The 16,643-nt window shown below is 48.6% G+C and overlaps 2 protein-coding genes across 3 annotated transcripts; both read right to left on the minus strand.

Annotated features, from left to right (window-relative positions):
* Positions 1-505: 505 nt before the first annotated feature.
* On the minus strand, positions 506-5,359 carry LOC144039870 (cleavage and polyadenylation specificity factor subunit 3-like). The gene is made up of 18 exons (XM_077553592.1): positions 5,153-5,359; positions 4,615-4,678; positions 4,437-4,534; positions 4,190-4,318; positions 3,922-4,099; positions 3,760-3,849; positions 3,532-3,682; positions 2,912-3,087; positions 2,673-2,831; positions 2,287-2,433; positions 2,035-2,187; positions 1,839-1,947; positions 1,584-1,682; positions 1,417-1,511; positions 1,247-1,334; positions 1,093-1,159; positions 785-881; positions 506-690 (listed from the first exon to the last, which is right to left on the minus strand). The coding sequence occupies exons 1-18, from the start codon at positions 5,221-5,223 to the stop codon at positions 601-603; spliced, it is 2,061 nt and encodes a 686-aa protein (XP_077409718.1). The 5' UTR covers positions 5,224-5,359; the 3' UTR covers positions 506-600.
* Positions 5,360-5,533: 174 nt separating this feature from the next.
* Positions 5,534-15,322, minus strand: LOC144039866 (arf-GAP with SH3 domain, ANK repeat and PH domain-containing protein 2-like). Of its 2 annotated transcripts, none has more exons than XM_077553585.1 (27): positions 14,866-15,322; positions 14,311-14,383; positions 13,048-13,193; positions 12,888-12,962; positions 12,753-12,802; positions 12,546-12,675; positions 12,395-12,480; positions 11,909-11,984; positions 11,739-11,825; positions 11,561-11,664; positions 11,411-11,480; positions 11,075-11,162; positions 10,606-10,654; positions 10,372-10,535; positions 9,866-9,999; positions 9,707-9,801; positions 9,335-9,524; positions 9,180-9,265; positions 8,994-9,109; positions 8,129-8,196; positions 7,731-7,838; positions 7,374-7,659; positions 7,127-7,295; positions 6,858-6,916; positions 6,724-6,788; positions 6,188-6,303; positions 5,534-6,072 (listed from the first exon to the last, which is right to left on the minus strand). In XM_077553585.1, exons 1-27 carry the CDS (start codon positions 14,989-14,991, stop codon positions 5,928-5,930), a joined length of 2,961 nt encoding a protein of 986 aa, XP_077409711.1. In that variant the 5' UTR covers positions 14,992-15,322; the 3' UTR covers positions 5,534-5,927. The 2 variants fall into 2 exon arrangements, with proteins under 2 accessions (XP_077409711.1, XP_077409712.1); XM_077553586.1 differs by having other exon boundaries at positions 5,924-6,072; positions 6,184-6,303.
* Positions 15,323-16,643: the final 1,321 nt, after the last annotated feature.

Below are 16,643 nucleotides of genomic sequence, written 5' to 3' on the forward strand. Positions count from 1 at the left end.
TACCCTTTTCTCCATCCGTCCATCGGGTCATGGGGGGGCAGCAGCTTTAGAAGGGAAGCCCTCCTCTCCCCAGCCACTTCAACCAGCTCCACTGACGGGAACCCAAGGCGTCCCCAGGCCAGCCAAGAGACATAGTCTCTCCAGCGTGTCCTGGGTCGTCCCCGGGGCCTCCCGCCTGTGGGACATGCCCAGGTGTCCAGGAGGCATCTGAAGCAGATTCCCGAGCCACCTCACCTGCTTCCCCTCAACACAGAGGAGTAGCAGCTCGACTCTGTGGAAACAATTTCGTACAGTTGATTTAGATTAGCAAACAATACGTCTCTTGTGAAAATTAAAATAAAGTCTGGATTCTGACCTTAAAACTCGGCTAGTCCTTTTTTGACTGACCTTTGGGAATTGCGCACTCGTTCGTCTCTGGCCACGGACAGAATTCAAGATGGACTCAACTTCCGTGGAAACCGATCGATGCCCCCAAAATTTCAAGAATACAATCTCTACAATCTGGTTGCTATTTTCACGTTTATTTTATTATGAAAGTCAAAAAAAGTGTTTGCAGACAAACTTGATGACATCACAGATTGGGCGGGCGAGTTCTCCATCTCAGGTGATGGGACAGAGGGCGTCGTACAGCCGATGGACAGCCACCTCCAACATGTCCCTCAGGGACTCGTCCTCAGCACACGTTACCTCCTGCAGGGAATGGGCGACTCTTAATGCTCGAGAAAAAGCCTCGCAAATATCCAAGTCCACATCTAGTGATTATGCGTGAGGGTTTGATACTCACGCGGGTCTCGGGGTCCACGTGAGCCAAAGCGCCGTCCACACTGACCGTCACCTTGTCGCCATCTTTGAAATCTATGCAGTCCTCACCAAACATATCGCTACACACACGCGGCAGGTTAGCACTCATCTGCTAATATCGTAAAAAAAAAAAAAAGACTTCTTTTGGACAGGCCTTATGGCTGAAATTCTGTTTTGGACTACGACAAATTAGTTGTATAGACCAGGACAAGTATAAAACTGGTACTGCCACTTGGATTATGACTATGACTATGACTGGGGCTCCAAACTAGTAAAAGGGACTAGACTCACTGCAGCATGAGTTCCAGTCTTTCAATGAAGACTTCCTGGTCAAAAGTTTCCCGGCGAGCTTCCAGTACTGAAAAAAAAGAGAAGAAAAACGCTGGGTGTGAAAGGTCAAGTGGGGATCAGGTCAAAAAGTTGCACCAATGCTGCCTTGACTGACTCTTCTGGGCGTTGGGGTTGGACTGGACCTCCAGAACCACCGTGGTCACCACGTCGGCGTACATGTCGTTGAGTGGGTTGGCCAGCCACTGACAAGACCACACACACACGTTTGATTGACAGCTGCCATGAACTTGTCATCGTCAAAAAGATGACACGGATCCCACCCACCTCCAGCAGAACCATGCCGGCCTCGTGGACCAGAGTGATGGTCTTGAAGATCCGGATGGTGATCTTCTCTGCGGACTCCACCTGCTCCACGTCGCCTGAACGCAAACACAGTCACACATGGTCACGTGACCAAAGATCACGGCGAGAAGATGCAACGCGCGCGTCACCTGTGAGGCATCGCAGCTGGCTGACCAGCAGCGAGATGGGACCCGTGTAGGGGACGGCCTGCGTCTGCGTGACTGTGCCCACGTTCAGATCCGTGTACTCTGAAACCACAACGGAAAAACTGAAGAAAAAAGAGGGAAAAAAAAAATCGACATATCGGTCTCTCTCCATAACAAAATATCAAAAAACTAAAGTGAAAGAGCTGGAAATTCCAAAAAGCGCCGCAACTCGGCAGCAGTGACGGCCGGCGCACAAACCTGAGAGATCCGACGGCGTGAGGATGTGATAGTTGAAGTTTCTTTTGACGAGGATGCCGGACACCCTCTGCCCTTGAGTGCACGGCTTGTCGGCCAGCGAGCCCATCACCTGCAGCGCAGCACGTTGGAATTGATCACGCTTGGCGCGTTTGGAGCCACGCCGGCGCCGCCGCCGCCGCCAACAACGCCAACGCACCTTAGCCAGCTTCTCTCCGCGGAAGTTGAGCGTGACGGCCTCGGTGTTTCTGGGGTTGTGGACTTCGATGTGGACCTGGTCGTTGTCCTCGTACTCGCGGATGAGCGCCGCCTTCAGCCGGGCCATCTCGTTCTGCTCGCCGTGGACCAGGATCTGCAAACGGCAGGAGGAGACGTCCGACCGGGTCGCTGGCTGCCCGTCCGACCGGGTCGCTGGCTGCCCGGCCGGCCGGCGCCGGCGCCTCTCGCTTACCACGTGCGGCGGTTTGAGCGCTCGGATGAACTCGCTGGTCTGCTGGTAGTCGGTGTGCGCCGAGAAGGAGATGTAGTCCACCGACATTTTCAGCGGAAGTTTCTGACCCGACATGGTGCTGATCTCTTCCGGCTCCGTCATGATGTGCTGCAACATCGGCATGCAACATTTCACGCGTCTTCGCCTTTCCTTTTTCACACACGCAAATGTTGTTAGTGGACTGAAAAGGAGACCCGAACCGATGTTGGCCCTTTTCAAAGCCAAGCTTGTTTTCACATTACAACATAACACAAAGATGATGAGATTCATACAAACAAACATTTTAAAAAATGCAAACAAAATTCTTTCTAGGTGCATTCGGGTTTTCTGCGGGCGTGTGCGCGCACCTTGGCGAGCGTGCCCTCCACGCAGTAGCCGGCGATGATGACGCCGTTCCTCTTGTCGGTGCACCAGCTCTCAAACAATTCTCGGGACAAACCGCTCTGCATCATGCCGGGGGACGCCATCACCACGCTGGGCCCGATGTCGTCAAAGTGGTCCATGCTCTGCCACGCACATACGCGCACACACACATAAGCGTGCACGCCAATGCTGGGCGATGGCACGTGCACGTGGCGTGATCGACCTTGAGATTGCTGATGTGCTTGAAGACGAAGGGGTTGTTGACATTGATGGCCTTGCGGATCTTGTCGTTCATGGCGTTGATGTACGTCTGGTAGACGGCCATGCACTTGCGGGCCAGCGACGACGCGTAGTAGATGGGAATGTCGTGCAGCTCCGGGTGGTTCTGCCAGTACTCGTCTGCAATGCCAACACATTTGAGGGGGAGGGAATAAACACAAACATTTCTTGACCGCCACTTGACTGACCAAAACCGCCAACATTTAAAATAAAGAAATAAATGTGAACATGAAAATGGACATAAAAATATATAATTCAAAAATTAAATACAAAAACTAAATATAAATGGAAATAAAAAACTAAATATATATACTATAAATAGATAAGAAAACAAGATTAAAAATATATAAATAAATGTAGAATTAAATACATAAATATAATTAAATATCAATTAATATTTTCTTTATTTCATGGACTCCGCCGTTGTAAACTGTCTTTCAATGAACATTTTATATCCGTTTTTATTTTCACTTTTATTCATTTATGAATGTATTTATTTAATTTTCAATTTTGGCAATTTTGGCCCTCCACATACGGACGGCGAGACGACGTCCACACGCTTACCCAGGATGAGCAGAAGCTCCTGCGCTCGTCCCAGCGCAAAAACGGGAATCAAGCAACGTCCCTCTCGGTTGACGATGTCGTGGACCGTGTTGCAGAAACGCGCCTCGCGCTCCTCACGCTTCTCGTGGATGTGCGTCCCATACGTGGACTCCTGAAGCGCACGCACGCGCACATCAACATGGCAACCAGCAGGCGGTTTCACAAACACGGGCCGTCGCCTCAGCTGACCGTGATGAGGATGTCGGGCTTGACGCTGGGGATCTCGGCCGCCATCAAGTGTCGGTCCTCCTGGCGCGAAAAGTCTCCCGTGTACAGCAGCTTGGCACGCACACGCACACACATTTAGGAACTTTTTTGTTTGTTCTTTCTTCCAGTTGCCGATTTTTGTACCTTGACGCCGGCGATCTCGATCATGAACATGGCGGCGCCGAGGACGTGGCCGGCGTGGTAGCACCAGAACTTGATGCCGGCCACTTCCTTGACCTCGTGGAAGTTGATGGTCTCGATTTTATCCATGCTCTCCTCCAGGTCCGTCTCCGTGTACAGCATGTCGTCGGCCGAGATGTTGCTGCGGGCGCCAGGTCGCAAGGTCACCGTCGTCTCAAGATGGCCGCCACAAGTCCCTAACTCCATTTTCTAACCTGGGTATGTAACGCACCTGACTTTGACGTAGTCGGACAGCAGCCAGCGGTAGATGGCCTTGGTGGCGTGCGTCATGAAGGTGCGACCCTTGAAGCTGGTCTTCTGCAGGAACCAGGGCAGAGCTCCGCAGTGGTCCAGATGGAAGCTGAAGCCCGCGGACAAAAGACACCACGTCATTTGAAAAATCGGAGAACTCTCGGAATGTTAAATATCATTTCTAATGTGATTTGAAATAAGGAACTTTTTTATTTTTTTGGACTGACTGGCTGATGAGCAGCAGGTCGATCTCGGCCGGGTCGATGAGGTCGATGTACGGCAGTGCATCCATGCCCTCCAGGCCCGGGTGGATGCCGCAGTCCAGCTGCGAAACGACAACAACGAGGTGCTGATGATGTCATCACATGACCACCACCAAACGCTAAAGCAGGAGCTCGTACATACCATTATTTTGCGTCCTTTAAATTCCAGGATGATGCAGGAACGTCCTACCTCTTGGCCTGCTCCGCTACACACAAAAACACACACAGTAAGTTTCAATTATTATTATTATTTTTTTTACAGTTTTATTAATCATTAGTCACATCTTTATTCATTATTTCCAAAAGTGAAAATAAAAAAGCAAGGCCGGAAAAACACTGAAAGTGACTGTGAACTGCTATCAATATGCAGTAGTCCTGTTGAAGTGGTTAGTATGGCCGCGCCACAGTCAAGAGGTTCTGGGTTCGAATCTCGGCTTAATGGCCTCCCGTGTGGGAACACAGTCAAGTCATCACTTTCTTACAAAGAAAGATTTAAATGAATATATCACATGAAAACAAAAGAAAACGTATTTTTAGCGCACGTAAGTTAAGACTCGGGGTTTTGAAATAATACATTTAATGTATTATAACTGCCGTTTATATGTGATGTGGTATTTGAATGCATGTTAAAGAGTTTGGCGGGCAGAGAAAGATGTAAAAGTTTAGTTAAATCAACTCACAGCGGACGAATAAGCAGCTGGTCGCTTTCCTCGGCCGGAACCGCCACCTCACTTTTGCGTTGACTTGACATCTTCCTCTCGAGAAACACCGTCAAATGCCAAATAAATTAATATTAATTCCACAATTTGGACACAAATGTGCGCTTGCTTCTACTCATCGTTTGCTCTGCGATTACGTCCGGTTTTTCTTCTTCTTCTTCAACACTTAACAGCGCCAACTTGTCTTTACCGCCACCTGTCGGACGCACTTGCTTCCTACGTTTTTTTTATGTACAGTAATTTTTTTATTTTGTTTTTTTTTCTCTTATTTTCTGTACTTGTATTTTTTTTCTGTCAGTTTTTTTCTTCTAAAAACTGATGAAAAAATGTCTGAAAAAATAATTCCGAAGGAGAACATTTATTTATGTATGTATGTATGTGTATATACATACACACACACACACACACACACGCACGCGCGCACACACACACACGAAAAGGAAAAAAACAAAAAAAACAATCATGTAATAAATCCTGACACATTAATTTCATCACATGCAGACAAATTCACTTTATGTAATTAATATGTAACTATATGACATCATAGTTTGTTATATTACAAGAGGCTTCAATCTGTTTATTGCCACTCCCATTTGACGGTCATGCTAAAACTATACATGAAAACAAAGACCAGGTGCATTTCAAACATAGACTAACCTTTCAGTCTGCTAGCATAATGTGAAATGCATATCAAACTCTTAAAGCAACAAATACTTGAACGCAAACAGGAACAGATTTAGAAGCGCAGTCCCACAAGACAAAAGCTGCTGAAATCCCTCGATTGGCCACTTGAGGACGACAGAAAGTCACTCTGTGATGAAATGTACAAAAGTGACAGGAAAGACTCCCCGGCGCGCAGGTTCCGCCTCCATGTGGCCCACCTGAAGCAAAGCACAGCGAGCCATCAGATGGCTGCGTTTCCTGTCCCCAAAGCAAAATCAAGCGCGGAGGGCCGCTCGCTCGCTCGCCCGCTCGCTCGCTCACTCACTCACCCACCACTCGCTGTCCTCCTCGCCCTCCACCACGATCACCTCGCCCTCCTCGAACGTCAGCTCGTCAGGGTTGTCGGCCGAACACCTGTAGATGGCCCGCACCCTTTTGGGTCTGGACGCCTGCGCGCACACAAACAAAAATCCCAAGAAGAAGAAGAAGAAGAAGAGGACACACCTCCAGAAGAACCGTTTTGAGATGAGTGAATCATTTCCTACTAGCAAGCACAGACTACGTTTCTCTGCAAGTATTTATTGTTGTATGCTCCGTTTGAAGGTTTAGCATTAGCCTTACATCTGTGCTAATTCATGTTAGCCACATTGCAGGTTAGCATTAAGCTGGTTGAGTGTTTTGGTGTTTAAATGGACGTAAACAGTAAATTTGCACTTGTTTTATGTGTCAGTTTACATTTCTATTATTTCTTTCTTATTTGGAAAATTGTACAAAAAACACAAAAACAATAAAAAAAGATTCCTAAATTACTTTAAATGCGACAAAAAGACGGCGAGGAAAAAAAATTGTCATCATCCACGAGGACTTACGCTGAAGGTGGTTCTTGGTTTTGGCGTTGGGGGGGAGGAGTCTCGAGGAGACCGGACCTGAGAAGCTACATGGAGACGTTAGCAACATGACGCACGCACACGTGTGTGTGTTGCGTGCGTGCGTGTGTGTGTACCTCGTCTGTCCGTCGGAGTTCTCCGAAGAGGCGAAATCCGTGGAGCTTGATTGTCTGATCTGGAATCAGTTGGCAGAAAAGTCACGTTTTTTTTTTTTAAGCACTTCAGACCCGTTTGGTTGGATCACACTTGACCATTTTTACTTTTTCTTTTTAGATATGACATTCAGTATACGCGTGCACTGACGGCTGTTTTCGTTGTTCCCGTTTAACGTGACAACAGAAAGCATTTTGTTGTCTATTTCCAGTCATCATGGACAAGTACTTACCTGTTGGGTGGGGGTGGGGGTGGGGCTTTTTTGTGAGGAGGCGGAGCCAGAGGCGGGGGAGTGGAGTGGGTGGCTGCAGTGGGAGGCGGGCCCAAGGAGGGAATGGGTGTGCTCTGAGCCCCGTGGTTAACTGGGGGAGGCGGGGGAGGGGGAGGAGCCAGTGGGAGCACTGAAGGAAGGGAGCGTTGGTTGAAAAGTGACATTGACGGACAGGAAGTGTCAGTCGCAGACAGGAAGTACCACTCACCGTACATGGAGGTGTTTCTCTCAGGGGTGAGGTTTAGTGCCGGCGGGTCGGACGACGACCTCTGCCTTCCGATGTTTTCCATGCCGACCGGGTTAGCCGCCTGCCCTCTGGCGGGGGCCCTGGGTGGCAACGGGGGGTTGGGCCCGGGCGGCAGGTGTCGCTCCAGCACGGCGCCGTACGTCTCGTTGCCGATCATCATGCTGGGAATCTGACCGCGGTGTCGCCCGGCGGCGCCCACGAAGCAGCTGACGGGACGGTCCCGCTCGTCACGGCGGGACGGGTTGGGCTGAGGCGGGGGAGCGGAAACATTCACATGCATGTTAGGACAACGCGGCCGCTCGTGTTGACCTCGCTCACCCGGTCGTCCAGTTCGTCCTCACTCTCGTCCAGGTCGTCGTTATGGAGACACCACTCGTACTCCACGTGCACGTGGACGTTGAACTTTCCCGAGTGAGCCTGAGTCACCTGACATAGCATAGCTCGAGTTTAGCATAACATCATGTTTTCATCCCCTTACAAATTAGCTTAGCTTAAGCACAGCATTTTGCGTTTTAGCATTAGCTTAGCTTTAGCATTGTGCTTCATTGTTTCATTATGTCGTAGGTAAATGGGTACTTTATTGATCATGTAGTCATGTTTGTGTTCAGAATCTTTTGAAAAAAACAACTGGTTTTATCTTAGCATAGCCCGACAGCACTGAGATTAGCTTGTTAAATGTCAACAAATGAGGCTAACAAAACCAACTGGACGCTGACCAGGTCTTCACATTCGGTGTGTCCAAGTCGTTTGGCGATGTCCAGCGCTGTTTCGCCGCACTCGTTGGCTGCACACACACACACACGCACACAGAGAAAAGGGGTTCGGGCTAACATGCTAGCACCCATGACCAAGTGATGACGGCCCACGTGCGTTGCAAGTTTACAAGAGAATATAGGGCTGTGCTAATCCCACTTGAAATTTACCCATGAAAACTAATGCTAACATCCGGTGGAAAATGCCATGGGCATGCTAACAATTAGCAGTGATGGTCGTACGGCAAATTTACAACATTTAACATAGGGCTGCTCGATTATGAATATTAATCACGATTATTCTAGTAATAATTGAAATTACGATGAGGATGATCATTTATTTTTTGGTACAATATAAGAAAATGCTTAAATGTAAAAATTATTAGGAGAAATACAATTCTTTGAAACACTATAATTATGCAAGTTCCTTTTGGATGAAACAAAATTTATAAAATTAGCTATTTTAAATTTTTAAAAAAAGATGTAAATGTATTAAATTAGAATGAATTAAAAACAATGCAATTATGCAGATTTTGAAATTATGGTGTGTAATAAAATGTCAATTAATTTACTTTAAAGCAATGAATATTTCTGAAGAATGTTTTGGGTAAAAAAAAAAATTCCGATTGGCATCCAGTCTACACGGATTTTCGCCATTCACGGGCCAACCTGTTCGCAAATATGAAGCACAATTCAACTCTGTCGCCAACTATATAAACATCCCGTTGTCGTGGACATCATCCACGTCCATTATCGCCAAAAATGCGCCCGACGGGAGAGAGGACGGCGCGAACGATTGCCAACACGGCGCCGACGACGTCGGACTCACTGATGTCCACGGACGCTTTCCCTCGAAGCAGAAGTTTGAGGCACTCGCTGTTGTCCGTCAAGCAGCAGTAGTGCAGCGCCGTGCTTCCCGCGCTGGTCTGCTTGTCCAGGTTGCCGCTGCAACAAAGCGCACGCACACACATTGTGCTCACGACACGTGATTGAAGACGGCGTCTGTGGACGTTACCTGTTCTGCGCCAGGAAGTCGACAATGTGCAGAGAGTTCCTGTCCACCATGCGCACGGCCAGATGGAGGACGGTTTCGCCGGGCTCCTGCAGGCGCATTTACATATCGTTATCTTCATCATCATCATCATCACCACCACCACGTGAAGGCCATACGTGCTGGTTGGGCTGCGGGAAAGCCTCGGTGAGGTCGACGCCCTCGCCGTAGACCTGGATGAGCGCCAGGATGTCGCGGTTGCGCACCGCCTCGTAGAGCGCCTGCAGGCGGCCGTCGGCGTCGGCGCACACGCGGCGGACCAGCGCCTTGTCCACGTACTTGGACGTGATGAAGTCCTTCCTGCTCTGCCTACACACGGACGCAGTTTTTTTTCGGACTCTTTGTATAATTGACGATATTTTGGACTTGTCAATTTGACCTTATACGCTAAAATCATTTTATTGATCTACAGCCTGATCTGATCAATATCTACCCAATCTCACTTTTTTTCCTCGTTTCTTTCTAAAGCTAGCATTTATTTTTGCGCTCACATGTCGCTGGTGGGTTCAGGCTTGGCCACGCCCCCCGCAGAGAGCTCCGCCTCCATGATGTCGTTGAAGGCGGCGTTTCCCACGTTCTTAGCCAGCTGAAAGACGAGAGCGGCACGTTTGGCGTGGCGATTTGGCGATCGGGCCGGCGAGCGGACTCACCAGCAGCTCGGACGTTCCCAGCACGTCCAGGTCCAGACTCTGGATCCTGGAGTAGTGCACCCCGATCTCCCGGTGGATCCCCGAGCACTCGATGCAGATCAGCACGCCCAGGTTGGTGGACAACCACGAGGCACCTGCACCACCAGCAGATGCAGAAGCAAAGCTAGCTGGATTAGCGTTAGCGCTGACTACGAGCAATAAAGTCAACCCTGGCCCATTTGTGACACATGCACATTAGGGATGTTCGGTACCACTGATACCGAGCATTCACGCCGAGTATTGATACATCGAACACAGTGTCAACAAGAACCTTTCTGACGCAGATGATGATGATTTGGACATTTGTTAGACTGCAATATAGTGCCAACATGTCAGATTTTTTTTTTTTTTGCCTCAAGTATCAGTGGCTGGAATCGGCAGCCTCCACGAGTACCCGGTATCGGCTTGTTATTGATACCTGGTATCTGTACGCGTGCGCACACACACACACACACACGTGTACTGACCGTGAGCGCCGCAGTCGCAGCAGACGCGGTTGCCGTCCATCTTCTTGACGTCGGCAACGATGGCCTTGCTGAGCTCCTGCACGATGTTGTCGCCTTCGTGTTGGTCGCCTTTGAAGGCTTTGCTCAGCGCTTCTTCTTTGCTGTTCTGGAGGACCGACGCCCATCTGCGCCCCAACGGACGCCGCCGGTCACCACAAAGGTCACAAAGGCCACAAAACGCCGGCCGCTACTCACATCTGGCACTCGGCCTCGTCCTCCGCCTGGAAGTGATACGTCCGATCGTCTGAGGGGACAGCGAACGCATCTTATAACCAAAGACATGCCTCCTCCGGTTCGAGTCAGGGTCAGGGGTCACGTTCAAGTCGGCTTGTCGTCCAGTCGCGATTGCTAACCCTTTAGCATAAGCTCATTTTGTTAGAAGATAATAAATGATGTGTTCCGGTAGGTTTTCACCGGCATTGTCGTCATCCTATTTCCGCGTCAAACTTCCTGTTGCTGTCATCTGGGCTCGTGCCAGTCATGTTTCATTTGTGCTGTCGCGTTCTCAAGTCGCGTTCTCAAGTCGCGTTCTCAAGTCGCGTTCTCAAGTCGCGTTCTCAAGTCGTGTTCTCAAGTCGCGTCGCGCTCCGGTTCAGGTCGTGTTCTTGTCCCACCTCGGTCATGTTGTGCGTTTGACGGGTTTTGTTGCGGTGATGCCGCTTACGTGAAAAGAGGTCAAAGTTCCTCTTGTCGTCGGCGTTCTTCTTCACCTGACACGTGAGCAAGTTGAGTTTGGCTGGTGGTCGATTTGCCTAAAACACACACAAAAACGCATTTCAACAACAACAACCTGAATCAAACTCAGATTTTTGTTGCCGGTGCACGTTTGAAAAAACACTCAAAAGAAAATGTTTTGCATTTTAAGCTCCTCCTCCTCATTTTCTTGCTCTGTCCTGATTGGTCGTTTGACTCTTCGCGTAAAAACTTAACAACAAAACAAACAAACCCGAATTAAAAGGAAAAAGTCTTTGTGTGGTTGTGGCCAGTGGGCGGGGCTTACCGTGGCGTGGCAGATGGTCAGGAAGCCGTTTTTCACCGAGCACTTCCTCTTCTGCCAAACCTTCCTCAGCCTGCGCGACACAACCAAGACCACATGTTGGCGCTGTTGCCGGGCGGCGCCGGCCGCTCACGTTGCGGGAAGCCGACTCACCCCTCGCTCCTCTTGGACAAAACTCCGGAGCGTTCCGTGCCGTGCGCTTTGTTGCCCTGCAGCTGGTGCAGGCTGTAGCCTTGCGTCTGCTTGGCCGGAACGTCCTGTCAATCAGTCACATGGGAGCGGTTAGGCTCCGCCCACCGGCAGGACACCCGTCGGCCGCCGTCAATGCAACCTCTTTACTGTCCGACTGCAACGACGCCTTCAGGACGTCTCGGAGCTGCGTCAGCTGCTTCCTCTCGCTGTCCTGCGTCTGTTTGATCTGCGTCATCGCACACACACACAAACACACACGCCTCAGACTTCAGGTTCAAGTTGAACCGCGTGCGATGTCGCCGTCCTCACCGCCGTCAATTCGGACGCCATTTTCTCCACAGAGGGTTTAAGGCTCTCGACGGCCGTCAGTCCGTCCTGGAAGAAACTGAGTGCGCGCGCGCGTATTTGTGTTAAAAAAAAAGCTGGGTTTTAAAAAACAACAACAACGAAACGTAAATCGATCTTTTTAATATGTCTATTATCCATAAATTCAAGAGAAAATAACATTATACTTAAGGGCATGAAATGTGTTTTTATATCTTGCGGTTTTCTTGAAACGTACGTTCACAGGAATTTTAAATCATTTCCTTACATTTATGAAAGATCTCAATTATTTGCACCTCAGAATCTCTTACATTTCTATTAAGTTTTTTAAAAAAATCGATAAAAATTTTATAGCATAAATCTATATACATCTCCAACATAAATATGTCTATTTTCTGTTATTATATAATATAACATGAAAATGTGTATTTGTGTGTGCGTGACAGATGTGGCGTCCGTTTGCGGTCTTACTTGCACTGCGCGTGGAAATACTTGATGAGGTTTTGCAGGAAGTCGACGCCCTTCTTGACCTTGATGTCGTTGACCTTGAGAAGGTACTGTGAGGAAAGACATCCCATGTGACTTCCCGTTGCCGCCGAGGAGGGCGTGAACTTTGACCCACCTCGCACATGTTCAACTGGAAGGCGCGTCGTTCCGTCTCCATCTCCTCGGCGATCTCGCCGCCGCTGAACTCGGTGCGAATCATCCCGTGTTGCTTGGCGTGCTCGCGCTTCTCCTTCTCCAGCTTGGACCTGTCGGGGTCGCGAGCACACTTTCACAATAAAAGCACAGAAAGCGGACGCCGCGATCGGCTGCTCGCGCTTCTCACAGTTTGGTCTCGTATTCCTTCCAGGCCTTGTCGAACGGCTTCTTCAGGTCCTACGAGGCACAACATATGACGTCATGGTGACATGTTAGCGTGTTGCGGTGGCGGTGGCGAGAGGACGCGCCACGTGCGACGCACCCCTTTGACGCCGCGCAGGTCTCCCTTGAGCAGACTGTCCAGCGGGAAAGAGATGATGTTGTTCATGTTCTGGACCTGACACACAGGAAGTGACATCGCCAGTGAGGCGGGAGCGCGGCCGCGGCGACCAGGCGCATTGCGGGCGGGGCCGGAGGCTCACCAGGTTTTTAAAGAGCGCCGTCAGCTCTTTGCTGAACACGGCGAACTTGAGGAAGGCGGCGCCCACCGTGGCGTCCTCGCCGCTCATGCAGTTGTCGCCCAGCTTCTCCATGGCCGACACGTACTGGTCCTCGTGCTCCGCGTGGGCTGCAACGCGCGCGCACGCACACACGCGTGACCTTAAAGTCAGTGGTGAGGTGAAGAGCCAAATTGTGTTTGGTGTGAGGGCGATGCGCTCCCTCAACATGCTGCGACACGAGCGGGAATGACGGGAATGTTTGGCGCGAGGACACACGTCTGGAAACAGCTCAGTGTGCGTGTGAGAGCGCGTGCGGGAGTGCGGGGGTGCGCGCTCCCAAAAATACGGCTGGAAAAAAAAACGCATCCGTCAAAAATAACCCAATTTGGGCCAAAAATGGACCAAGCCACCACTTTATGGGTTGTTTGGCACAAAACACCATTTTTTAGGTTGTGTACAAAAAAAAATGGGGGGTTGATTTTACAAAACCACCACATTTTTGGGGGGGTTATTTTGTGCCAAGGAAGCCAGAAAATTGGGTCAAAATAACCCGAGTATAGTTGATCAGTACATTTTGACCCAAATTAGGTTCTTTTTGACTCAACCATTTGTAACACGTTTAGCGTGTGTGTGTTTGTGACAAATGTGTGTGTTTGTGTATTTTGTCAGGCTGTCCAAATTAAAATGCTAACTCGGGAGATTAGTTTCAATTCTGGAGAGCGTAAAAAAAAACCCCAACAAACTACGTTAACTCAGTCCTATTTACTTCTTGTTACGGCCTTTAACCCGCAGCCCAACTCAGTCGCGGATGCCTGAAAACGAAGAGTTGTTTTGTTTTTTTTTTGGAAAAAAACTCAAGTAATTTGAGAACTTTCCAAAGCCAAACTCAAATAGCAAATTTGTTGTATTACATCACATCAAAAATTATTCTTATAGAAGTAATAATTATAATTAATTAAAAAATGTATTCCAAGATTTTACTCAAGTAAATATCTGTGTCAAACTTTGTGAATAAAGTAGGAGTATAAAAATGTGATGAATAGTGATTAATTAGGGAAAATGTTGCGATTAGTTAAATCATTTCAATTGCTTGACTCTAGTATTTTGAATGCGTGCGTTTATGAATGTTTGTGTGCACATACATTGTACATGTGTGTGAATGTAGCATGAGTGTGTGTGTGAGATGTGTATCTTCTAGTTGTCATGACAACATGTGGACAAGGAAAGACGAGGAGAGCGTCTCACCGAGGCCCGACGTGTACACCGACTTCACCGCCTTCTTCAGCTTGGACAGAACCGAGCGCTCCACATCCAGAACCTGAATGATGGACACGCACACACATAAAAAATGACTCAACAAGATGCAAAAAAACTACAAAAAAGAAAAAGAAAAAAAGAAGTGGCGTCCTCCCCGCAGTCGACAAAAGGGAGAAGTTCTATTTCCTGTTGTGATGTAACGTGGCCCCCCATCACGTGACACTTCCTGTCAACGTTACCATTAAAGTTAAGAACACTTTTGTCACACATTAAGATCTGACCATTCTATCAATCGCACGCTTAATGAGCGATGACAATGATGCAGTTGTGCCTTGCTCAAGGGCTGACAGAGAGAGGACAGAATGGTCAAGTGTCATCCCGAACGCCAAACCCGTCCAAAAAGTTGGCCAAACAAATGTCGACGGAAAACATACACGGAACGGCGCGCGCAATAACAAGATGAGCCCACTGAACCCGTCCAGAGTTTTTATCAGTCAACGCGCGCGCGCGCCCCCGACCCTGCCCCGTGCGTGTGCGCGTGACCTCCTCGAGAGCGCTGACGCTGTTCCTGCAGTGCGTCATGCGCGTGGAGAAGCTGGACGTGGTGGGCGCCTTGTAGTCGTCGTTGCACTCGCCGATGAACTCGGGGACGCTCAGCACGTCCGGCATGGCTGCGGTCCACGGAGCCGACCCGGAAGAGCCGCGCGGGAGTGACGTCACGCAGCCTCAGGTGGGGCCACAAGCGGCACACCTGCCTCACTCACTCGAGCGCAGCAAAACGTTGTGGAACACGTTGGCGTTTTCTTTGTTTTCTTTCTTTTCTTTGTTTTCTTTGGCTTCGTCGACTTGCTTCCACTTCTTGGCGCGCCTGACCGACGTCTCAACCCGTCGCCTTATTCACCAACTCCTCGCACCACTTCTTCAAAAAAGAAAGAAACTTCTTCTTCTTCTTCTGCTTCTGCTTCTCCTGTGGGCTTGATTGGCGGCTGGCACAGCAGTTGAACGGCGTGTTAGCGCCGCCAAGCGGCCATTTATGCTACTAAGGTGTATGACGTGATCAATATGGCCTTTTTCTAAGAACGATAAAGGTATCATTTGAAAATTGGCAGAGGTTTATAGAAATAAAGTGTTGCATATTGATCTACTTCAATATTGTGACTTAATTAACATGATCAGTGTATTCACATAAATATCAATTAATTAACAACATAATGATTAAAGGTCATTTGAGCAAATGTGTCATTTAGAAAGTGTATATAAAACTAGCCAAGAAGTAGTTCTCCTTTTTTTAAAATGTCGGAGAGCCCTGATCCAAACTACCTGTCTCTTTGCATGTCAAGTGGATGAAACCAAACAAAATAAAATCAAAAATGCCATAGACATTGGCTTAAAATGTCAAATTCTTGCATCAATCCCAAGTGTGGATCCACATGAATGTACGATTGCCTTTTATGATCACATTAACACAACAAATTAATGGATAACTAGTTTTGGAATCAAAATCCAGTATAATCATTGTTCAACTAGTTTTCAATTTATTTAAAAGGAGGGTTTGGTCAAACAAAAAAATGCTTGTAATATCCGGGCTTGGGCATTCCGTCAACACGTCAATGGCGGATCCCTCGCCACTTCTTTGACAACATTTACACATACTGTAACAATCGGCAGTGTGGCGCTTCTTTGCTTTTTTTTCTTTTTGTCTTAATAAAGTCAATCCGTGGTTTGTCAAATCCTTTTGTTGCTCTCCCGTTTTTTTGTGTTACAATACCCATAAATACATCAACTCTGCCTTGAACCCCCAACCACCACCACTAGTTGTGACTGGCTAGCGTATTTGGCAACAAAAGTGTGACCAACAGTTCACACTCGAGCCACTTTTCATTGTCAGGGTCCATCAGACCCTCTGGAAGGGCCCCCACCCCCAAGCCATGTTAGCCATTTGAGCCTCAAAAGGTCACGTGCTTGATACATTTGTTGGGCTTGAAGTGCCAACCCGTTTCCTTTCAGCCAATCAGGAAGCAGAAAACCAGCTAATGTCCAAAATAGTGTAGCTGGGGGGGGGCCACAAATGGATGAGGGGGGTAAATTGTCCATTTGCTCCCTTCTTATATGCGGGTCGGTGGGTTGGGAACGGACGGACCGCAAGTCGCTCGCGAGCCGCAGTTTGGCCATCTTGCATTACAGTCTCAAAACACACACTTGTAAAAAGTCATTTGATTCAAATAGTAAATGATTGAATCATCATTTTCTTCAGCATCGAACGCAACCGATGCAACAGATGAACAATGGTGCCCCCCCCCCCCCCACCGCCCGTCTCGTGA

This window comes from Vanacampus margaritifer, chromosome 19, assembly GCF_051991255.1.
Source record: "Vanacampus margaritifer isolate UIUO_Vmar chromosome 19, RoL_Vmar_1.0, whole genome shotgun sequence".
Taxonomy (NCBI): Eukaryota; Metazoa; Chordata; class Actinopteri; order Syngnathiformes; family Syngnathidae; genus Vanacampus; species Vanacampus margaritifer.